The 18,366-nt window shown below is 34.2% G+C and overlaps 2 protein-coding genes across 16 annotated transcripts in view; both read right to left on the bottom strand.

Annotated features, from left to right (window-relative positions):
* The window catches only part of GOLM1 (golgi membrane protein 1), a 124,585-nt gene that overhangs the window by 19,978 nt on the left and 86,241 nt on the right, over positions 1–18,366 (bottom strand). The window lies entirely within an intron of this gene.
* AGTPBP1 (ATP/GTP binding carboxypeptidase 1) overlaps positions 1–18,366 on the bottom strand; it is a 71,871-nt gene that overhangs the window by 36,236 nt on the left and 17,269 nt on the right. For all 15 annotated transcript variants that reach the window (XR_007505113.1, XR_007505114.1, XR_007505115.1 and 12 more), the window contains 13 exons: positions 16,430–16,560; positions 15,830–15,897; positions 15,363–15,426; positions 14,870–15,016; positions 14,467–14,598; positions 12,454–12,547; positions 10,968–11,005; positions 9,222–9,430; positions 8,584–8,761; positions 6,325–6,422; positions 5,164–5,280; positions 3,830–4,539; positions 209–292 (listed from right to left, as the gene is read on the bottom strand). Coding sequence is in view for 12 of the 15 variants with exons in the window: in XM_049795691.1 (XP_049651648.1) it covers positions 209–292; positions 3,830–4,539; positions 5,164–5,280; positions 6,325–6,422; positions 8,584–8,761; positions 9,222–9,430; positions 10,968–11,005; positions 12,454–12,547; positions 14,467–14,598; positions 14,870–15,016; positions 15,363–15,426; positions 15,830–15,897; positions 16,430–16,560 (2,070 nt within the window). In the remaining 3 variants the exon portion in view is untranslated. The remainder of the gene's footprint in view (positions 1–208; positions 293–3,829; positions 4,540–5,163; positions 5,281–6,324; positions 6,423–8,583; positions 8,762–9,221; positions 9,431–10,967; positions 11,006–12,453; positions 12,548–14,466; positions 14,599–14,869; positions 15,017–15,362; positions 15,427–15,829; positions 15,898–16,429; positions 16,561–18,366) is intronic.

Here is an 18,366-nt window from a genome sequence, read left to right as displayed (position 1 = left end):
TTATTTTAGCCCTCACTTGGTAATTCAGAAATTTTGAACCCTCCTCTAAATGCAGCCTGGACAGCAGAAACACTGTTACACCAGATGACACTTTCATTGAAGTCTGTCATAATAGTACTGCTTTAAGTATTACAAATCGTATCACAGAAAAAGTAGAAAAGGCTTAGGGTATTCGCTGAATATTGTTTTCCTAACAGTGAAAACTTACCTCAAATTATCAAGGTCATACACAACTCTGTCTATAATGTCATTTTGATGAATCAGTCTTTCAATATCTTGAGAGATTTTTGTCCTAAAATAAAAAGCAGAGTTCTAATTTAAGTTGTTCCATACTGTTTCCAATTACAAAAGAGGAATTACCTCATACAACAATGAAAACTAACAAAGCTGACATGAAGACAGTGGAACAGATTTTCAGAGAGACCTCAGCCTCATCCCCACTTATGTGGGCAAACTCTAAGTGTACTTAAGTTTTAACACCTGCATTCACAGCTGACCAAGTCCAATATTTTTATGTGAGGGAGCTGAGTTTTCATGCACACAACCCAGTGGGTTTTCTCTTATGGGAAAAATGCACCATTTCATACTTTAGAAGCAGGAATTACTCAAACATTACTTATGTTAATGCTTTAATCCAGGACAGCACTTGATAACATTAGTAACTTACATGAGTCCTACCATAACTAAAATTAAAGCATTTTAGAGAGTAGGTCATGCAGTGAGCATGTTAGTGCACTAGCTTTTCACCTCTGGAGATCTAGGTTCATTTATCAACTAGGTAACAAGTAAGAATGAATTTGGTGATGTCAGCAGAATGTCAGGTGTATGTTTATCCAGATCATAAAAACCACAACTGGCAGTTATCTAGGTCCTGGTCTGGAAAAGTAAGAATGTGTTGCAGTTCAAGAATGAAATATAGTGGCAGAGCTGTGTGGAAAAGCTTGCACAGCGCCTGCAATAAGAAGAAAAGGAGGCAGATTAACAATGAACAATACAGGAACAGAGCAGTAAAGTATGTTCAGGCTGGAAATTCTCCATTTTATTAAAGTAAATACTGTTAACTGATGAGAAGAAGGTAAGTGCCTTTTATTAAATTTAACTGGAAAAGAAAACAAGTCATAAGACCAGTGTACTGACAAAATTGTAAAGAGGCTGACTCACCACAATCTATCTGATCAGGTTAAGTTCAGGGCAGAACCACAGATTTTTGATCTTGCACTTGATCTTACACAACTCCTTAGATCTCAGTATGCCTCAGCTCTAAAGGGTCACAATACTTGCTATCATCACAGCAGTTTTGCCAAGACAAAATCCATTACTGAATATCAGGCATTCAAAGATCATAGTAACAATTGATGTAGACAAAAGGAAAGAAGAAATGGTATTCAAGATGCACATGAAAAGGAAAAGTAGTAGCAGACATCTTCACATTCCAAACAAACAAAAAAAAAAAAAAAAAATCAAGAGAAAAGAAGAGCTATTTTAAGATAATTAAAGGAAAAAACATAAAACCAACACTGGTAATGTGGAACTCTATGTTTATAGGTTAGTCCTTTGTGGATCTTGATTTACCTGATGATCACTTCTAAGTGTCAGATGATTAGAAAATAAAGTGATTACAAAATACCGAAATGTACAGCAAAAAAAAAATAAATTTAAGTAATGGAAAAAAGTAGGAGTTTAAACCCAAATGTATAAGGTATTGAATTATATAATAATTTTATTCTCTAAAAGATAGAATAATATAAAACACTTCAGGTATTCTCAATGACATTTTTCCAAGCAATAATAATTTGGTGAGACATTTGGTGAAAATTGCAAGTTACTAAATATAAACAAAAAAGCAGAAGCCCTCCAAAGCACAAATTCAAAAACAGTGCATCTCCCAGCATACTTCAAGACTAAAAAAAAAACAACCAAACAAACAAAAAAAAAAAACAAAAACCAAACACACCAAACCCCACATGCTTGTCTAACAAAAGTAAAAAGAAAACCCTAACTCCCCAGCTCAGCCCCCCACAACGTTTTCCTAAATTACAAGGATGGATTATGGCAACTATTTGTTTTCTAAAGAAGACTTAGCTAACAAGCAGCAACTAACTGCTTACATTAAGGAGAACATAACTCCCACTGAACACCAAAAGAGTTTGGACACAGCTTGGTAGAAGAGTTAAAAGCTTTACTATGTCCCCTACCAAACTCATTTTCACCACCTTCCCATAAACTATAAATTCCAAAAAAGTTTAAGCCCTTTTTAAGCAGGTTCGCTTCTCAGAAATTTGTTACTTTGCAGTAGCAAGACTAAGTCATTTGTAGAAAACTGAATTCATAGAAGAGTGTATCTTAAAAAGGTGATGCAGGATTTTTGATACAAGTTTAGCAACTTTACCTGATATTCATTCCTGTTTCACACAAGACCTAAAAAAGTTACTTTCAACATAGAAAATACAACAAAAATAAAACATTTTAAAGTTAAAATAAAATATACTCTAGAATTACCTTTACGGTTTAGAAATCAGCATTATGTATAACCACACAGGTAGCTTTGTTGATTAAAAGTCTGAATTAATACAGTGCTTTATAGCCAAGAAGAATAAGCATTGGAATAAAAAATTTCATCTGACTTTACTCAACTTTACTGAGGTAAAATTCAGAATTATTAAGTACTACCAAAAAATCCATGGATATTTGCAAGATTTTCTTAAAATGCAGTTCTTACAAGATTTCTGACTATCTCCCTTCTAAACTGGCTGAATGCATCTAAAAAACAAGCTTGTAGGGAAGATTATTTTCCTTCAACACTGAACAGTGCTTTCTAGTAACGGTATATTCATTACATCATTAGTGTTTCTCAACACCTGGTCATTTCACTAGAAAGATCACTTTTTATGACACATGTGAAACAGCTAAAGGATTTTAATTATACAATCTGAAGACTCTTAATCATTTTAATATCTAAATGTAAATATGAAGACTCATGAAACCAGTTAAAGTATAAAGCTGAAAGCATTCAATCTAATAATTAAGCAAGTGGCAAGGTCTCATAGTTACTATTACATGTTCTGTTAACATGCTCATTTGTCTTTCTAGTAAATTACTATGCATATGAGCCAGCTCTTCATATCACCTCTGCAAATTATTCTTAAGAGTCTCATCACCCTTCATCATCTTCTAATATCTCTCAGTGAAGAAATAAATGGGTGTGCTGATGTGTTCATTTTTATTAGTTTGTTTTATTTTTCATTCAGCAGTTACTGTGTGTCATTCTGCAGGACTGAACTCAAACTGCATCCTCAGCATTTGTTACCTTTAAATTCTCTTCTACTGCAAACACTAAAAAAAGCAAACACTTAAGTGCATTAATTTTTTAATTTTTGCCACTACATTTTCCTGAAAGATAGCTTTGTTAGCACAAAGAGAAAAGCTGAAGTATCTCTAAACTACTAACTCTCCTACCTTTGCTAAGACCTGAAGGGAGTATTCGAGAGGGGTTTTTTGTTTGTTTGTTGGGGGTTTTTGTGTGGCGTTTTGGGGTTTTTTGCAAACTACAAGATTTAGATGGGGGACGGTGGGAAGGCAGAAAGGGAGACTATAAATTAAACAGTATTCAGAAACTGAATTACAGAATTAGCAATTACAGAATCAGACTGTGTTCTTGTTTATGGCTCTGCATTGATCAATGCCTACTCACCTACCTTCAGACTGCTTTTCACCGAAAACAGTTTTAGATACCAAAGTAAACATTGTATATGTGCCTGTTAATCTCATCCTAAAGATTGTTTCTCAAGGCAATGAAAATAATGACAAAAAAAGGAGTATGGTAACTCACCTCTGCACCCCATATGGCCTTTCCAGAATAGGCTCCTTAAATGGGGGTGGAATATGGCCAAAATAATCTGGATAGGCCACTTCTGAATATTCAGGAATAGACTTTGTGGTTTTTACCATTTCAATATAAAGATCACAGTCATGAACTGGTGATACATCAGAAACTTCAAGCATGACTTGTTCCCCTGATGAACTAGATCTGGAATCTTCCTCTTCTGAATCCACTCCAGTGCAGCAGAGTTTTCCCAGCTGGACAGATGATCCTTCAAAGAGGCTGCTTCCACAGGGTGAAACATGTTCACAAGGTTTACTACAAGCAAGTGTGGTAAGGCTAGTTTTGCTTTCCTTCTTTATTACACACCCTGTAGAATAATACTGGTCATTTTTTGCACTGCTCTGCAGACTCATTCTGTCCAAGCCTTTCACAATTTCTTGGCTTAGACACTGGCATGATGGAAGCAGGTTTCTTTGATCATTTTGCTGATGTAAACTACTGTCTTTGATACTATCTTTCTTTGGTAGTTCCAGAAAGGCTGGCCTTCTGTTATATTCCTCTGCCAATAAAGGATTGCTCTCCTTTAAAACAACTCCTTTCATTGACTGGTTTGCTTCAGCAGAGTGCTCCTCTCCTGCTGTAGGAACAACAATAGGTCCACACAGATTTGCATCAGGTACAAAAGGCTTTGGTTCCTTGGAAACTAAGTCACATTCCTTAAAAAATAAAAGGAAAAAAAATAAAGAGATTGTAAAAAAGTACAGAGTTCCTAAAGTTTCATTTCTATTAGACACAAACATTCTCCTTCACTGTTCCTGAGGTGCATTTTGCAATAATCCAAAATAAGTGTAATTTAAAAGACAACAGTTACTAAGTTCTAAACTTACATAAACATAGCAATGAAATTTCAGCTTTCACAAGAAGATAGCGTCAAAGCAATAAACAAGTAGTTCATCAACAACAAATTATCAAGTCAATGCAATTCCCCAGATATTTTCACCATACTTTAAAGAGGTGCACAGCATTTAAGGAAATACCTAATACAATCAATGTTTGTCAGAAATGTCATGTCCTTTCTTACTATTTTACTTTCCACTGTATGTAATAATCAGACATCAGAAAACAGTTTTCCTTTATATCCACCCACAATCCCCTTCTCAGTTAAATATCATAGGTTACTTTAATCTAAGTAATTCACTATACAGCACTCTCATATGTAGCTCTAGACCTGCAGACTCATTTTTTGGCTAGGGGAACTATCCACCCAAAAAAGAATGTCAAAGTGTATTCCAGAGTCAACCCCTCATGACAAGTAATGCCTTGGGAATTATACACTTTACCTGAAAGTTTTCTGAAAGTTCTGGGAAAAATTGCTCATATATTTTCAGTTCTTCTATGGGTCTTCCCAATTCCTGTCTAGGTTTCAGTTTATTAATATCAGTCTCAATATCATCATTCTGAAAGAGCACCAGAACAAATTAATCTTACATCCACAATTAATGAACTTCTAAAATAATTACATTTATGTTTTACTTCTGACACAGCCATGCTTTAAGAGCTGAATAGCACTATTTAAAATTAGCTGAACCTCACCTTTCACCATGAAGTTTTAAGCTACTCAGTTTTATTAGTATGTCAAAGCCTCCATTTCAACAGAAATATTACAAACATCTCAATTTTCTTGCTTTCATCCATATACATTATGCAGAGACATCAGACTACACTTTACACGAGATCTGTGCATAATCCAACTATTGCAACCTGGAATGCGGAGATTTCATCTGACTGCAGTGACAAAGGAGTAACGGCTTCTATGGAAGATACTCCCTTCATTGGGGCTCATGAGAGCCTTGAATAAAATTTGCCATTGCAGTCTGTGGACAGTCAATTGATTAACTCCTGAACATATGTAACATAAAAATATAGAATAAGGCAGTTCTGGCCAAATGTCCTTTCATGTCATGGCTGGCAACTGGAGAGCAGAACAAGACCTTCCTAAAGTGATACAACAGTGAGAGGTCTGATCTCTACTCCTACAGTTGGCTGAACTTCAAAGTTACCTTACTGAAACACTGACCTATTCAATCCCAGTCCAGAATGACAGGAAAAGTTAGAGCAGCTCCTACACACTAAGCAGCTTAAGTGGGAAGAGCGAGCTGAGAGAAATACAAGTTGGGAGCAGAACAGCGCTAAAAGACTTTGCAGTTTGGTTCCACTGTACTCCAGATGCATCAAGTGTGAAGCAAACAGGTTTTGACAAAAATCTGGAAGCAATCTGAACAACAAAGGTTGATAATTTTCAAGCACCACACACCCTCCTTAAGTTTCAGGAGCTTTTTTAATTCTAGAAACTGCCCTGAAAACCTCCTCAAAGTCCTTTTAACACTTAAAACATTTGGCTGTATACATGATTCAAGCAACTTAAAAAAAAATAAACAACTGTAAAAAAATAAAAACCTGTTATGCCTGATTTTTGCATGTTAATTTTGTCTCATACCAACCTTAAAATGTTGGTCCCTGTCATCATCATTTTCAGTTTCAATTTCTGATTCTGTTTCAGCATCATCGTTATCATCACTTTCATCTACTACATCATCCACTACGGTATAAAAGAGTTTTGTAAGGCAGATCATACATTTAATCCAATACATATGCTCAAAATTTCTGTATTCTGGGTTTCTTTTCTTTTTTACTTACCAGTTGAAAAAATGTGAAAACCAACTAGTAAACACTATTTACTATTACCAGATTTACAAAACAAAGTAATTGTTTGACAATAATGCAGACTCAATTTATCACATTTCTATCCAGTTTTAAGTCAAAACAAAGATCTCTGGTTTAAACAAAGCAAAACAAAACAAAAAACCACCCCACCAACCCACCTCCCCCAAAAAAACCCAGCAAGACAGCAGATGGCCATAGAAATACTTTACAATGTGGATGGACCAAGAACATCTCAGCACGGCTTGAGGTCAGCACAAAATGAGATGACTCAAACCTTTTCCCAAACTATGTAATAATGACCACATCCAAAAAAAAAAAAAAAAAAAAAAGGTCTCAGAAGCTTTTAGCCATGTCACCTAATATTGTCCCCATATCAGGGAACAGTGGGACAAAGTACCCCCTTTACCATTTTTGTCTTGCTTAAATGGGGCCTAACAATTAAAGAAAAAAAAAAAGTCAAATGTATCACTGGAGATTCAACGAGTAAGGATAATACTCAAGGAGAGTAGTCACTGCAACTGCTTAGCATGAACAGGTTCAAACGTACAGCAAGATGTTATTTTTTAGAGATGGGGAACTAGTTGAACACTAATGACTAATTTCTACTTGAGTTAGAGACCCAGTACACATTGAAGGATCTATGACCTCCTCGTTTCATAACAAAGAAAAATAATGGGAAGCAAACTAATTGACTAATGAGAATTGGGTTAGCTTACTAGTAGCAAATTTGATCTTTTTCTAGAAATCTCACAAAGTTTGATGCTGGGTTTTTTTGTTACATTTTCTGAAAGAGTGTTTTCCATGCAGGAAATTTGCTGATTGTCAGTAAAATTCTCACTCAGAGGTTTACAAATTATACCGATTTTCTAGTGTATTCAGAATGATTACATGTATTACTTTTACAGTGCTGGCTATACAAGATTATATTTTTAATAAACTCAGAGCTGTACCCACCCCATTATTCTACACATCTTTTAATACAGAATTTTTTCCTTGAGAAGAAAATCCTATGTATCCTATTTCCCTAAGTTTTTCACTTCTTTTTTGTAAAGATAACAAACCTTTTAAAAAAAAACTGTCAGTAGTCTACTTCAACATACTGTATGAAGTAGATGTTAAATTTCTGTGAATTTTGAAACACATTTCTAAATCTATTTTCTATGTTGAAGACAAAACAAAGAAACTCTAAACTCCAGCAGTTTGATTCTGACCCATATGAACCCCAGTCAGATAGCCGTCTTTCAGATTATGATCCCATTTTGTTTCAAGAGTATTGTGAATAAGAAGATATTAAGAAGTCTGACTTTGCCTCTTCATTTTAGAGTAACTTTCTGACAGCACCTTCATTAGTTGCTTACCCAGGTATCAAACTATTTCACCATATCTAAAAATGCATTAAATATTAATCATCCAAAAATAATGAAAGGTGTTCACAAAGGGACGAATCTATTTCCTACAAAGCACCATACAAAAATGCTTTGCAGACAAGCATTGCCTAAGAGACTGCAACAGTCCAAGAAAGCAGCTCTACTTTTCTCATCACGCAAATGAAGGAATAACCACAATAATTTAAAAAATAATGCTTCAAATGGCACATTAATCTAAATTCACTACATGCAGTTTATCAGAGTAACAGAAGTAAAACAAGCAATATACACTCCTGTAAAACACGATGTACACTCCATTTCACATAGGAGAATGTGTATAAGTGAGTTAAAAAGAAAGCCCATTTAGGTTTGTAGATTAATATGTACAGCCTATGCTTCACACTTCACTTCAGAGTTTGATGAACATCACATTTTAGCTCCTGTTTTATTTTTTATCTCAGAAACATAACCACATGTGTGGACAAGATTATCATCAGTTAAAACTTATCATTAGAAACTGGTGCATTGCACTAACAGCCACAGACCCTTTGCTAGCTGAGAAGAGTCTCAGTGTCCAAGTTTTAGCGGAGAACACAAATAACTGCAATTGATTCCACCTTACATAAAGCAAGACATGCTTAAAGACAAAATATTACAAAATCACCATACCATCAGGAGGCAAGTTGTACAGCTGAGCCACAGGACCACTGGCAGGAATTACTGGGAGTTGGAAATGGAAAGCACTTTTAATAGTTGGTAAAGGAAGACGATTTTTAGGAAAACATTTTCTCATTATTAGGCTGGATGTGTTGACAAGAGGATCAAGAGTTCTTACTGCAAGGCACTCCTATTAACAGGAAAATAACGAAGACAAGGAAAAAAATGTATCTCTCAAACTAATAGTCAAGCTACATTTGTTTTACAGAGTTCTAGAATTCACTAATAGCAAAGTATTTTGTTTACAATAAATTTTGCTAATGTCTCCTTTGAAGGCCAGGAGAACCTCTACCAACTTAAGTTCAACTTTTCTAAAAAGCCAAACTTCAAAATTATAAGCTTTCCCCCCCTCCCTCTTTTTTAAAATTAAGTTCAACAGCCCCTCCCAGCGATAGTCACAGCCAAATAAAAGCAAATATGAATTTAATTCTGTACTATTTCATACCACTGCAGAAAATAATCCTTACCCCCCCTACCAGTAATAACCATGAATAACATAAAAGAACTATGACAAATCTGCGGTCAGGATGTGTTTTTAAAGCTGAAGAGTCAAAAACAACAACAAAAAAACCCGACACAGATAAACTTACTTGTGAAGTGTTGTAAAGAATTTTCATCCCATTGGCATCAATGAATGCTTTTCTTCCCAATTTGATGTTTGTAACACTTTTAATGCACTGTAAAACTCCTTTACGTATCAGCATGTATCTGTGTCGACTATCGTGACGGTGCCAATCAACATAAATTGTTAAAAGCACCTGCACATATCCTCTGTCTACTGCTCTCCTGGCATTTGTTTCTTTATAAAAAAAGTTAGGAAAGAAAATTAAAAATTGCCCAATGACTTCAATATTATTGTCAAGTCAGTGTTAAAAGTATTCTTTTTACCCAAATAACTGAATTGTTTCATTTAAAGCAGTATTTTAGCCATGCTTAGCAGAGTTTTACATCAACCTGAACAGAAATGACTGAATAACTCAGGCCAGTAGTCTACACTTCATTCATCAGAATAACATTGCATGTAATTTTCATGGTTTACCAGAAGAACAGTGTGCATTACACTTAAAGGTAATTGTAAGATACTGCCAGATAGCAAATTAAACAAAAAAAGTTTATATAAAGCATATCTATCTCTATCCAAACACACTGTGTAGATAGAAGATTTGAAACAAACTTCCTACTGCTTGTAATCCATAGAGTTTTGCAGCAGCTATCACTCAGATTTGATAAACACAAAATACCTCTACCCAAATACTGGATAATCAGTATGACAACTGGACTCTACACACCAGAGATTAGTGTTCTTATGAAAAGATTTACATGTACAAAGTATAAGAAGTTACAATGTCCAAAGCCCTCAGGACTGAATAAGACATATCAAAATAAATGCATAAGACCTCCTTTTTTAAAGACACACCTTTTCAACATTTAATTTCTTTCCCCAACATTAAAGTTGAACTGCCAATTTACAGAACAGAATACTGACAATCATTCAGAAATATTTTTTTCCCTAAACATCCTAAGGAGAAATTCCAATATTAGTAAATACACAAATCTGTAAGACCAAGGTATCACACAGATCAAACATGAGAAATCTCAGCACCCTGTAATAATCGGTACAGAAGTTTCCTGTCATTTGCCTGAAATGGTTTTCTGCAAATCTAATCACGTCTCAGTTCTTATCCAACTCCACTAAAACTACCAGGAATGCAGTAGCCTTTATACAACTGTTCAGAGAGAATGAATTTTTAATTCCTTGTCAGTTACAATCCTGATGCAAAATCTGCACAGATGACATTTGTCAGGATCCACCTCTGCTGGCTAAGACAGCCAACATCTGGGAACAGACCATTGTTTCGTTACCCTTGGTCCCACTTCATGAGCATCACTGACTGACTTCTCATGAGGAACCAAGACCTAATTAGTCAGGAAGGTACCTGAAGAAACCCTATATTTTCCCTTGCCATCCAACAGATATTTTCAGATGTATGTATAAAGAAGATGCACAGGAGCTAAGTTACAGATATCTGTTACTGAAGGCCTGAGATGAATGACTGTAAAAGGCTCTTTCTCCACCTTGGATCCAGACCAGGTGTGCAGAAGCCTTTCTGCTGCATAATTGAAGAAACAGTAACTAATTAGTAAACATATACATATATACCATACAAATACTAAAGCACCAGAGACTGCAGATACAACTGTAGCCTTACTTCTAAATTTCCTAGTCTTGATTTTGCATTGGCCACAGACTTAATATTAGTTTTACTCTGTGTATATATACACGCACATATATATATCTCAACTAGACAAACAGATTTTTGTAGTCAAACACTTACTTGATTTTAGCAATGCAGCAAGTGTGTCTAAAGCAACCCTGTCAACATAACAAGAAAAGTCAAAACAGCAACCAACCATCAAGCTTAATCTACAACACTGTAAAGCTATATAAAATATTTACTGCTAGCAGATTTATTTAGCATCTATCCTCATGTCTTCCTGGTTGCACTGTATCACAGACTTTGCTTTTAAATATTTGATTTTACTAAAATATCACGCATATCTGCTACATCTGAAGTCTGATGGTGAAATTTAAAAATAGCAATACAATGGCTATTCAAACTTTCAGCCTTTGCAAAAAGACACCATAAATGACGATGTAATGTTTATGAACCATACTCAGTAAATCAGATACTTCCCAAACTCATGTTTTTATGTTAGCAGCAGAACAAGTACTTCTACAAAGCAAATGACACTATTTTAGAAAACTGTAGCTCAAAACTGGCAATGTATGAATATATTGAAGAGTAATGCTCATCAATCTGTACTACAATACCTCAGTGTAAGATTTTTCCTGTACAAGAAGATCTTGTCTCAGTTAACTCAAGATGTACAACTAGAAAACGTATATACTTATTTTTACCCTCTTTGTAAAGATAGACTCCATGCATCTGATCTTAGACTATAAACAAGGCTATCATGATTACTCACATCATGGAATAGCAAGTTCATAGGTCTAATTATAGCTGGAGCTTAAAAGGGGCAGAGCATTTTTTTTACAAGATACTCCACTGACCACAAACTTAGATAACATAACACTGTACTGAAGTTAGAAGATGAACAACATGAGATTACTATTTTGCCAAGCAGATGAAAAATTCAGTTTTCCACAGGTAAGTACTTCAAAAAGGTGGTAATATACAAAGAAAGGGCTCTCTCCAGTTAGATCCACTTACCTATTTTTACCCTAAATTCACTTAAAGAAAAAAGAGAAAAATACACTGGGTGGGGAATCTAAAGTCACCACTTTAAGGTATGCAGTAATTTTTTTTTTTTTTTTAAACACACAATAGCCCACTAGACAGACATTGCTGGTGCTTACTACTGTGGTTTATGTTTTTGCTCTGAGAGTCTGTAATTGCTCTCAAGTAAAACAGAAAGAAAATTCTATTACAAAACAAAACAGATAGTGACTCTAAAACCACGAAGGAGATGTGGGAGCCAATTCAAAAAAATTGAAAAGAGATGGGATTGTCTTGATCTGTTTGTCCTGATTTGGGGATAACCCCTGTACAGTTTCCACACAGGAATATCAGAGACAAAAAATAACATTTATATTCTTTTACCAGTACTGTAACTAGACATCCAAATATTTTGTTTTACGCTACTGGGTAAAATTAAACTGTCAGATTTGTGGTTCTCCTTCACACCTCCTTTCAAATATGAGTTACATTTGATTTCCCTAATACAATTTTTCATTTACAAGTAAGTTTCAAAACTTATCTAAGGTTTTTCCATATACTATATTAAAGAGACCTTACTTACTTCATAAGGCTAGTGTTCTTTTTACTAAAAGGGCCAATGATCTTAAACATCAGTTCTACTACTCCATTCTTTCCCAAGGACACTGCATTTACAGCTGGAAGAGTTAAAAACAATCCATTTTAAGATAGTGTAATAAGAAAAGCAAAAGAAAAAAAATATATCAATATACTCAAACTAAAATCCATGCAAGTTAATTTTGAAGTACAAAAAACGTTAAACATGTTTGGGCTTTAAGACATACAATGACAAGCAGACAGTACTCTGTACATAATTAGTGTGATAATCCAATCCTGATAAAACTTGGAAAAGAAGGAAAAAATTATTAATTTACAAATAAAATTATGTACTACTTCCAATGCACGCTTCTGCTTTCTTTGTTATTAAGATATATCATAAAAAGACTTTTCTTTCAAAAAAGTCTCACAGTTTATCAAAACAGTAGGGTTTCTAAAATTCTTAAGTCTAACAAGTCCTATGACCCGCTATTATCCTTCAGCATCAGGAAAGATTGGTATGTCCACCACAATTTGAAAGCCAAGCGTTTGCTGTAAAATTTAGAAATGCCAGTTGGTATAAGCTTTCCTGAGCTACACATTATGCATGTATGTTCTCAGAAAGAAAAAAAATTATGATCTATTTGAAAGGGAGCAAATTAAAAGAAACAATGCTAAGATCTACATTCAAGAAATGCATACTGGATGTATATATGGCTGAAGCCCGACGCCCACTGAAAATACAAACTGCTGAAAGAGGCACAGAAATTCAATTCCCAACTGAGTTTAGCAATATGCATTCCTAACAAAGTAGGAAGAGAGCAACTAAGAATTGACTTCAACACAACAAATGCTGTTATTAGTGTAGAATTTAGTACTCGAACCGAAGTTGCAATTTCATCATTATTAGCAGCAACATTACACCACTAGAATCTAAGAAAAGTTAGGATTCTATGCTGGTAGTAACTGTATACAAACTTTAAGTAGTACTTCCCATTTATGTGTAATAAACTACTAGTTTATCTGCTAATAAGGAGTGGGAAATACAGAAAGATACAATTGATCTAAGCAGAATCCTAATTAAAGACTCAGTTCAATTTCCCATTTTCAGGATGAAGCAAATTTTCATCTAAGCTATATAACTATCTGTATTAAAGTCTTTCATTTAGAAACATTCTACCTCATTATCAGACAGCTCAATAGAAATAAAGCTTCCACATTTTTAAATTATTGGGACTTTATAAATTATAGGTGCTCATGTGAATGTCCTGAAAACATGATCTTATAGACCATCAAATCAATTCTCTTGGAGGAATGTGGTTATGTTTTCGCATTCTCGCACTTCTTTAAGAGGTTTAACGGCCATTTTCAGCTCAAAGGAAAAACTTAAGAGCATCTAACCAACAGCAGAGACACAGGAAGAACCACACTATTTTCATCAACTTCCTACTGCCTGCCCAAACAATTAATTAGGCTCTTGTGAAAGAATGTCAGTCCAATAGTACGGCACTTCGAGACAAGGAATAAGGGAAAGGTTAAATAAATAAAGTATGTCCTGTGTGAACCAAGTTTTAAATTAGCAATCAGGAATTAAATAAAATAATAAAAAGAAAAAAAAACATGAGCATGTATAATAAAGAGAATAATTATTTAATTTGAAGTGCTTTTGCAAGCACAGTGTTAGCATTTCTGGTTTAGATCTTAAAGCATCAGCACTTATGCAAACCAGATGACTCAAAATTCCACACAGCCAATAGCACTGGTTAAACCTCTCCCAACTATACATATATTTATGTATATATAATCACACACACTGAACAAAAACCAAAGATACACAGAAGTACAAATATGCTTCACAGTTTTTATTAGAATTTAAGCAATTTGACAATCTAAAAAGCAAATTGTCTGATAAAAATAATTATTTTAAACATCTAACATTAAACAAGCATTTAGATCCAGTATTTTAATTGTTATCTAGATAAAATATCACATGGGAAAGAAAATAATCTGCAATACTTACAGTTGGTTGAGTAAACTCTTAATACTTGAAGACATGGCAGTATTAGCCTGTGGTTCTGCAAATTCTGCTTCACTAAATTCAATGATATGTTGAGGGCACCATTAATTCTTGCTTTCATGCCAATCTTCTTGTCTGACATCAAAGAAATACAAGATCAATCAAACTAATTTTGAAATTATTATAAAAAAATAAATGAACTGTGAATTCCTTCTACTGATAATGTCAACTCTGCATTATCTATATTTCACCATTCTATCCTCCCCTCTGTTTTACTCCTCCTTTTGTTCTCTACCAGTTCTGAGTACGTGGATGCTTGTACAATAATAGTAAGAAAATTTTTCTTAAGTTTCAGTCATAAAACTGTAAAGTATTAAGCCATATTACTTAAGTATATCATTATCACCTTTTGGACCAATTTTTGCAAGAAGAGTATGAAGAAGCACCATTAATTCTTCATTTGGTGGAGTGTCTTTGCTGGCAGTCAAAAGCAGCTGCAATAAGATCTGTGTCCCTCCTTTAGTGACTAAGACGCTGGCTCTCCGACCACCACCTAGAAATAAAAACTTAACTGATATTTCTGAAGCCAAAGAACAATTAAATATCTAAGCTACGGTTATCATAAATAAAGTCTTTAGAAGAGCAATATTTTCTTCATGTGTGACTGCACTATTCAAGAACATGCTGGAATTAAGACTTGCAGCAACATAAATTATTTGTGTATGATTATTTGAAAGGTGACTTCAGTCCTTATGTTTTTTATTCTGCATATAAATCAGCTTTAGCAAATGTCAGAAACAAACAAACAAAAAACCACCAAGAAAACAAACACACACCCCAAAAATCTGCAGAAGAATACAGGAATAAAAATCACAAATTGTTCCTTAATGAAAACTTACCAACGGAGACTACCTCAATGAGAATATTCAATATATTTAGAATAGTTTGAGGATCTTTTGTATTCTGCAATAAAAACCAGAGAGATTTCTTTGCTTAATGTGGAAGTCTGATACAGTGATTTAGATAGTTAAAGCTCAAAGAAATTGCCACCACTAAATTAAACAGAACTTAAGATGTAATCACCCAACTAACCATCCCACTAGGCAGCCTGAACTAACCACAAAACCAATTAAAATCTAGTTCGTAGTATGGTATATTAATTAGAACTGATAGTTGCCAAATAATTTCTTCAATATTTAAAAATAGGGGGAGAAATTCTTATGTAGGTTATGATACTTAAATACATTACAGTCCTACACAAGTTTTGGAGACTAGCTAGGATAACAACATATTTAATAATACAAAGCCTAATGATAAAATGAAAATTTGCTATGTACCCTTAACCACACAGATTAAAAGGTTTTACCTCTAGCGTTGACAGGATAACTTCTATTCCAGTAGAGCCCTTAGAAGTCATCTCCTTCCTGGTTTTTTCTGCCAGTGAGAAAAAGACCACTTTTAATATACTAGCTTGCAGAAAAAAAGCTGTGATCATGTACCGATTGATCAGAAAATCTACACTGCTTATAATAAAACCTATTCAAAACTGCATGTATGTATATAAAACTAAGTAAAAGACTTAAGTGTTTTTAAAACTCATTTTTGCTTTTACTTGTTCAACAACCTTGTCATGCCCTAGAAAAGAAACTGTAAAGAAAAAAAATCTGTAAGAAAGCCCTCCTCCAGATACTTCTACTTCTCATATATATGCACACAGACATACATATATTGTGAATTATTACTTAAATTATAGCTGTATGACAATACAAAACACACTCAGTGTAACCAGTACTATACCAGATAGCATTAAACAGGGCCTTAAACAGGTGCTTTCAACAATCAGGGACAAAAACGGATAGACAATCAGGTTCACCAAAAAGAAACAAAGAAAAGTCCAGCAAGGAAGAAATACAAGGAGGAAGGCTCTAAAGGAGAACTACTAAACCCACACAACTTAGATATTTACCTTGACTCTGAACCAGATGAAGGATCTTTGAGGTAATGTATCTAGCATTGTCTGCTTCTCCTAACACAGAGTCCAAATTGATCTTCTCCAGCTGTGACAGCAGCGACATAGTCCGAGAACTGGTAGAAACACTACAAGAAAGATTTTTTTACATTCACTTTTCCCATCTAGACCAGATCAAAAAAAATACTAACAACAGAAATCCCATGTCAAAGTAAGGGGAGTGGCTAATTCACCTTCATATTTTCTCTCTATAGAAAAATAGTCTTAATTCTCCTTAATTCTGGCAAATTTACAGATTTTGCAAAGCCTGCATTGCAGCAGACTAATTATATATAACAGCATCTCCAAGAGCAACTGTGAACAGGGAAATTGGTTGCAGCAAATAAACTCCAGATATAGGTACAAATGTTGTTTATCTATGTCAATTAGAGTAACTTATATTTAATATAGTTTATGTTAAGTGCCAGGATACTGTATCAAACCTGCCATTCAAGGACAAACTGGCTACAAACAGTCCCAAAGACTGTTTGTCTTAGAGAGCTGGTGTTTTGGAGGTGAAAGAAAAGATTATCATTCATGAAGTGAGCAAGCCAGAACCCAACAGCTGAAGAAAAATAACACAATTTTAAAGAAAAACTTTGGAAGGTTTCCAAAGCTATCATCAGAGTTTGGATTCATTTTGAACACAAGGGTATTTGGCCTGATATCATAAAATTGCCTTGAAAATGTATTTTAATTTAAGAAACAATTTCGAACCAGGCATTCATATAGATAGGTAAATTACAGAGAAACAATAAATTTAAATATTTATAGTATTCAAAATAGTCAGTCTAGAAATTATTTGCTTTCCAGTTTTAGATGACAACAACTACTCAGAATAGTTTTGAGATTCACATTCCCACATGAATGTAATTTTTAGACAAATGGTTAACATTCAAATTATAGTCATGTAATCAACTACAGGAAATGATGATTTCCAAAGATTAACTACCTTGACTTTTCAATTTTGTAACATTAGAGTCCCTCAATAATCAACAATAATTCATTTTACACACATACTGTCCTGACTATCTGTAATAACACTAAAATATATAACATTAGGCTTTATAAATACTGTCAGCTTTGTTTTTAACAATAAGGAATTATTACTCCTTGACTTGTATTTTACATCTGTGAAAAGGTTTCACACAGTTAACTCTACTAAAATAATTTGTTTAGATGTGGGCAAAAATGTTAAAATCAAGGAAAAAATGTAGCTGACAGCAATGGTTGTACTGTCGTGAAAGCAAATTGATATAAAAACTGCTGAGGAAACTGCTTCTACCACTTTCATTTTTCCATACTGACATCTAAATGAGAAGCATAACCAAAAAACAATTTCAGGTTACAGATGATACTTACAAGCTGTTAAGAGATCAGTAGTAAGAAATGGTTATATTAATTATAGAGCTTAAGTCAAAATAATTTTATATTGTGAAGTAAGTATATCATCTACCCAGTTATTTGCTATACTTTGACTTAAAAGTATTTTTTGATCTAAAATATATCTGTCTTGGTTGCTGAAATATTACTTTCCTTGGATAAGTAAAGGATAATCCTTCCAATCCTTTCTGATCATCCAAAACCAGGTTGAATAGTATAAAGCCGTTACTACTTGCATAAGCTTTGTTTTGTTTACTTCTACTTCTCCATTTATCCACTGAACTGGAAATACTCCAAAATAAACCCAAGATTTTAATTAAATCCACAAGCTCTGTTGATCTGCTGTACAAACTGACAAACTTCCAAAGGATGTTATCTTCACCAGCTCCACAATCAAAACAAGTAAGAGTCCAGCCAACCCACATATAAATCAACGTGTAACAGAACTGCTGCTTCAATGTGGGTGTGTGTATACACATGTATTTAATTTCCATTGTGGTGTATCATTGATC

Source organism: Accipiter gentilis, chromosome Z (assembly GCF_929443795.1).
Source record: "Accipiter gentilis chromosome Z, bAccGen1.1, whole genome shotgun sequence".
Lineage (NCBI taxonomy): Eukaryota > Metazoa > Chordata > Aves > Accipitriformes > Accipitridae > Astur > Astur gentilis.
Note: the sequence above shows the minus strand (reverse complement) of the source record. Positions and strands in the feature narration are given on the sequence as shown.